This window comes from Macrotis lagotis, chromosome 8 (assembly GCF_037893015.1).
Source record: "Macrotis lagotis isolate mMagLag1 chromosome 8, bilby.v1.9.chrom.fasta, whole genome shotgun sequence".
Taxonomy (NCBI): Eukaryota; Metazoa; Chordata; class Mammalia; order Peramelemorphia; family Peramelidae; genus Macrotis; species Macrotis lagotis.
The window spans coordinates 96,071,818-96,078,044 of record NC_133665.1 but is presented as its reverse complement, the minus strand read 5'-3'; the positions used below and the strand labels follow the sequence as shown (position 1 = coordinate 96,078,044).

At 35.2% G+C, this 6,227-nt stretch overlaps 1 protein-coding gene across 1 annotated transcript in view; it reads left to right on the top strand.

Annotated features, from left to right (window-relative positions):
- Positions 1-372: 372 nt before the first annotated feature.
- PLPPR1 (phospholipid phosphatase related 1) overlaps positions 373-6,227 on the top strand; it is a 189,705-nt gene continuing 183,850 nt past the window's right edge. The window contains 1 exon segment of the mRNA XM_074199020.1: positions 373-435. Within this exon segment, the coding sequence (XP_074055121.1) occupies positions 373-435 (63 nt within the window).

The following is a 6,227-nucleotide window of genomic DNA, read 5'->3' as shown; positions in this document are numbered from 1 at the left end:
CCTTGGGCAACTTAACCATTTGCCTTGGAAAAAAACCTAAAAAAAAAATTTCTGTTTGTTAAGACTGGTGCTTTTCTTCCACTGAGATAAGATAGTATTGGTTAAATTAACCTAGCTAAAGTGATTTGAAGGCTGTTTTATTGTATTGGTTGATAGCTTTCTGGATTTGCTGTAGTTAGATCTATGTGACAGTTTCAATATAATGTCCATGGCATCTTTAAACTGAGATTTAGAGGAATATCAATACAAAATTAGACTTTGCACTAGCATGGCGAGACACAGAGAAGCAAGTTGTTCTTAACCTGTGCAATTTCTTTTCTTTCCAGCCTAGACAAATTTGAGACCGTGTAGCCTTCCATCGTGTGATAAGAAATGGCTATTGGAAACCACACACAGAGAAGTTATTCCATCATCCCCTGTTTTATATTTGTGGAGGTAAGCACTGCCGTTCAATCCTGTGAAAATATGGCTGCTACAGTAGGCATTTTCATTAGGCTCCAATGAGAACCCAAACCTGAAACTTGGTTTGGTTGAAAACAATTAGTTTTCATGAGGAATTAATGTGATCTCTTGGATATTAGGAAAGAATTAATGAATTAAGTAGAAGCATGCTCTCTTGAGTGAGAAAGCCAATTATAAAAAGCTTATACATTTTGTTTGAAAGGTTCAGAAGAAACACATTTATTTTTCCCATTTCTTTCTAGTGGTAACTCAAATATGTTCTTTCCAACAAATTTTTTAGCTTATGGATATTAAATATGTCAAGAAATATTGTATTTATACAAATAATTTTCAGAAAGGTGTCCTAGAAATTTAGACAATCTTTTTCTTGTGTTAGTTCAAGGATTTCTCCCTTCAGAGTCAAAAGAAAAAAATCTTAAAGATAAGTGTTTTCTATGAGCTTTTAAAAAAATTATTTATGCTATTTATTTCCTTATCCTTTTTATTCAAGTCATTTGAAAATTTATTTCTGATTTTGACTGGGTTCTGAATCTCCCCCCTCTACTCTATCCCTCCATACTCCAACCTCACCTTTCCATATGCTTATTTACAAGGAAGACAGGAACACAGAGGAGAATAAAATATTGAGCATGGGCATGAAGGGGAGTTCATACAATACTATCCCTTTTTGAAAGATATCGCAGAATAAGTCTCAAATTCCCTAGAGAAACTACTCTTTAATATCAGCATTCCCAATTTTCTATCACCTCACCCTCAGAGTATTTGAGATATCTCTAAGCCATCAGAGACCAACTTTTAGAAGTAGATTAAGATAATGAGGTTCTATGATGCAAGTTTACCTTAGGCCTAGATAATATAAGGGGAATTCAGGGTGAGGAATAGTCCCCAGCATCAATAGGTAGATGACATAGTTGACTATGTAACCTGACCCACCTGACATTCGGCAATTATTTTGGAAGAAATTCTCCTTTAATATACACTAGTTCCCAGAAAATATTTTTCTGAAAATTTTCCTTGAGAGAGACATTGTTTAGATATTGTTTTTCATACTTCTGAAGCTGAAATATAGACTTCTTTATTAATAAAATAGCAATAATTATATTTTCCCTACCCATCTCAAAGAACTATATGATAATCAAGACAGATAATGTATGGGGTGTTCTTAGTGCTGTTGTTCTTCCTTCACTCTTGAAGATAAATGACATCATGAAGATGGGTCTTGACTTATTTGTGAATTGGATTTAACTGAGAAAGAAGTACACAAAGTCTTTAGCCTCATACTCTTTCCTGAGTCATCAAAGTATAGTGATAAGACAAAACTCAAGACAACTGAGATGATTTGGGATTAGTATGGTTAATGTGTGGGACAGCTTTTATCAATAGTAAAATGCTATACAGTTAATACATGTGTATGATAGATAGATAGATAGATAGATAGATAGATAGATTGATAGACAGATAGATGTCAAAAATCAAGACATTTGATAATACTTTGGGAGGGTTTTCATTTGGAACCTCTGCCACATTGTAGACATAATCAGCTTTTAAATATACAATCATCACTGGGTAACTGGTTCTCTAGGGTAGTTAAATGAATTGGTAGATAAAGTGCTGTCCCTGAAGCAAGGCAAACTCATCTTTCCCGAGTTTAAATCTGGCCTCAGGTCCTTATTGGTAGTGTGGCCCTGGGCAGATCACTTAACCCTATTTGCCTCAGTTTCCTCAACTGTAAAATGAGCTGAAAAAGGAAATGGCAAACCACTCTATTATCTTTGCCAAGAAAATCTCCAAGGGCATGACAGATTTAGCCATGATTGAAAAATGACTAAACTACTGATCCTCTGAAGAGCATTTTTAACAACAACTGACCAAAAAAATAGATAATATTTTTGTGGGGCAAGGGGAGAACTGAATAAATTCACTTCTTTTTCTTTTGCAAGGCAATGGGGTTAAATGACTTGTAATTTATTAAGTGTCTAAGGCTAGATTTTAACTCAGGTCTTCCTGACTCCAGGGCCAGTGCTCTATCCACTGTGTCATCCCCAAATTCACTTTCTAATGATCTCTGATCTATCCTAACTACAATGCCTTTCTCTTCCACCTTTCTTTTCTGAATTCTAGAAAGAAATAGAAATTATGAATTCTTATTAAGAATACTTAGAACTATACTCTTTAAATCATTTTATGAAATACACAGATTAGGGCAAATAATTCCCATATCTGCCACTTCATAAACTGTTGGGGGCTACTAAGAGTCAAATCTACCACAGGGTGCCATAGGCTTTGCCCCAAGGTGTTAACATTCAGTGGTGGATTTGTACTTCTTTGTTCACATAAGTAAATTGAACTTAGCATATATATATATCTGGGGTCTGCCTCTTCTGTAACAGCTGTTCAGTATCTTGTTGTTTGCACTCATATTGACCGCTATTTGGAATTTATGTCTAGCCTTGATGAAAATCTATGATCTTTCTTCTATCAAGCATTTTGTCCTGCAAAGTTGATATAAGAAGTTTTATGTTACTTGTGTCAGATCACCAGATTATTAGCAATGGCTCTGCTACTGCTCTGGTAATGATGATGAAAATTATAGCAATAAATGAGTTATTAAGCCCCTTTTATATGCTGGGTTCTTAGCTAGGTCCTGGTGAAAAAAAAAGGCAAAACTGAAACAGTCTCTCTCAAGGAGAAAGCACATAAAAGCACATGCAGAATACATTCAGAATAAATGCAAGAATTAACCCTTGACCAGAGCTTTGACAGAAATTAAGGGATATAAAGTGGCAGAGATGAAGAGACAGTACACTCTAGGCATAGGGGATAAACTATACAAAATCTCATAGAAGGGAAATAGATTGTCATATGTAACAATCAAAAGGCTGATTGGACCAGAGCACAGTGTAGTTAAACAGAGTTGTTTGTTGTTGTTGAATCAATTAATCATATCCATCTCTTTGTGACCCTATTTGAGGCTTTCTTGGCAAAGATGCTGGAGTGATTTGTTATTTCCTTCTTCAGCTCATTTTACAGATGAGGAAACTGAGGCAAACAGAGTTAAGTGACTTGCTCAGGAGCACACAACTAGTAAGTGTCTGAGGTCAGATTTGCACTCAGCCCCTCCTTAATCCAGGATTGGCATTCTACTGACCTAGTTGCAACAGTAAGCAGAGTACTTATTATTACAGTAATAATCCTGGAAATGTAGATTGGAGACAGGTTGTAAAGAGTTTGTACTTGATCTTTGACATAAAAAGAGGCCATTAGAATTTATTGAGTGATATGATTAGAATCGACCATGGGGATGTCATTTTGTAACCAGGTGGAAGGCAGATTGAACAGGGGAGAGATGAAGCAGAGAGAGCAATTAGGAGATTATTAAAATAGTCCATATTCTGAAGGACTGAACAAAATTGGCATTAATGTGAGTGGGGAGAAGGGGAAGTTAGTAAGAGATATTACAGAGGTAGAATCAACAAGTTTAATTGGATTTGAAATAAAACTAATTGGCAACTAATCATTTATTTTAGGTATAAGAAAGTGAAGAACTGGTTTTAGAGGTTGTAAATGTAATTGATTAGAAGGATAGCGGTTCAAAACCAATAACAACAAAATACTGTGAGAGAGGAAGGAGGAGAACCAAGGATGAAAGGTGCAGTGTGGGGTGGGGGAGAAGGGAGAGACAGAGACAGAGATAGAGACAGAGACAGAGACAGAGACAGAGACAGAGACAGAGACAGAGACAGAGACAGAGACAGATTGGAGCTGTTTCCAAAAAAAAAAAAAAAGAAAAACAACAGAGAGAGAGATGAGAGGAAAAAGGTCAGTATGAATCCTTCTGGGGAGAAATACTCATTTATAAGCCTTTTCTTTTCATTCTTTTCTATTTATCAAAGGATTAGGATGGAACATTTTGCTACCACATTTTAATGTTCCAGCCCTTATTTCTTTGTGACAGAAAACAAATTTCATGAAGTAAGCTGAAGGGAAATCAGATAGGAGCTAAGTCATCTGTCATCATCTTTATGCCTCCAATAGCAATTTTATTTTAAATTTGCTTAAAAATCAGAAGGGAATCAAACCTCAGAGTAAGATGTTTAATTTATTGCCTAGAGCAACCATCTCTGAAGATTTCCAGCCCTCTAATTCATGAATGATGGGCTTGACTGCTAGAGCAGATGATGGAGATATAAATTAGTCTTCCTGTGGCTTAACCTGACACAAACACAAAAATAAATCAAAAAACTGGCTTTTATCTCTTTATTTTAGTGTATTCACACTCTTATAAAGAGTGAACTTATCTCTGACAGGTCTCCTGATGATCATTGCAGCTGCTTGTGCTATCCACCTCCCCAAAATTACTTTATATGTATGTGTAAATTTGTCTATGCAAACCTCTAAGGCATCTTCAATTCTTCACTTTGTTTTACTTAAAATATCTAATTAGTTGCCAATTAGTTTTGTTATTTCAAATCCAATTAAATTTGATTCTACTTTTATAATATCTTTTATTGACTTCCCCTCCTCTCCACTCAAATTAATTCCAATTTTGTTCAGTCCTTCAGTATATTTGCACATAATAATATTAGTCCTTCATTTGCGAAAATGATCATGATGTCAGAAAAGTATTGCAATAACAAGTACATGAGTTGGATTTGAGTGAGGGGGGGTCTGTGCTAAGTCATCAACCTCAATTTCCCCTCCAGAGCTGTATGGGTCCAGTGATTAGATATCAATCAGAATGACTGGAAATGACCCTGAATTTTACTTGTTCAAGATCATATAGCTAGTAAGAGTAAAGTATCTGGGGTCAAATTTGAACTCCTGTCCTCCTGACTCCAAGACCAGTGCTCTATCCACTACACCACCTAGCTGCCCTAATACACACACACACACACACACACACACACACACACACACACACACATATATATGTATACATACATACACATATATATACATACATACATACTATACATTCATATATACGTGTGTATATATATATTATATATATATATATATATATATATATATATATATATATATATATACTTTTCCATAAACATATTGTTTCTCTACAATAGAATAATTTCCTTAAGGGCAAAAACCATTTTTTTTTATCTTCTCAGCTACAAGAACAGAATCTATAATTTAATAGGTACTTAATAAATGCCTGTTGAACATATGAATGGATGAATCTTTGCCTTCTAGAAAAGATATGAGCAAGTGTTTTGCCTCATATTCAAAACTTGACATCTCCTATATAAATGACTGATCCAAGCTCTGACACTTACTCCCTGTGTGACCCTGAGTGAATCACTTAATTTCCCTTAATTTGGCCTCTGCAATAAAATGAGGGAGTTGGACTATATGCTCTGTATGTTTAATATATGATCCTATGGACATTTTACATGGAGGACACCTAGAAGTATGTATATTTTTTATTGTAATACTTACTGATGTAACTCTGCTGATGATTCTCAGATCTACTTATCCAACCTTACCCTCTCTACTGATCTCTAGTCTCTCTTTTCAACTGTCTAGTGGACACTTCAAGCTGGATATCCTAAAGATATCTTAAACTCAGCATATCCAAGACTTAATTCAATAGCTTTTCCCCTAAAATCTTTCCCTCTTCTAACTTTCTTATTAATTTTAAGAGTGCCACCATCTTGCAGTCACCAATGCTTGAAATCTAGGTGTCAGCCCCCCTTTCTTGCTCTCTCATTTCCCTATAACCGATCTGTTGACAAGGTCTGTCAATTTTA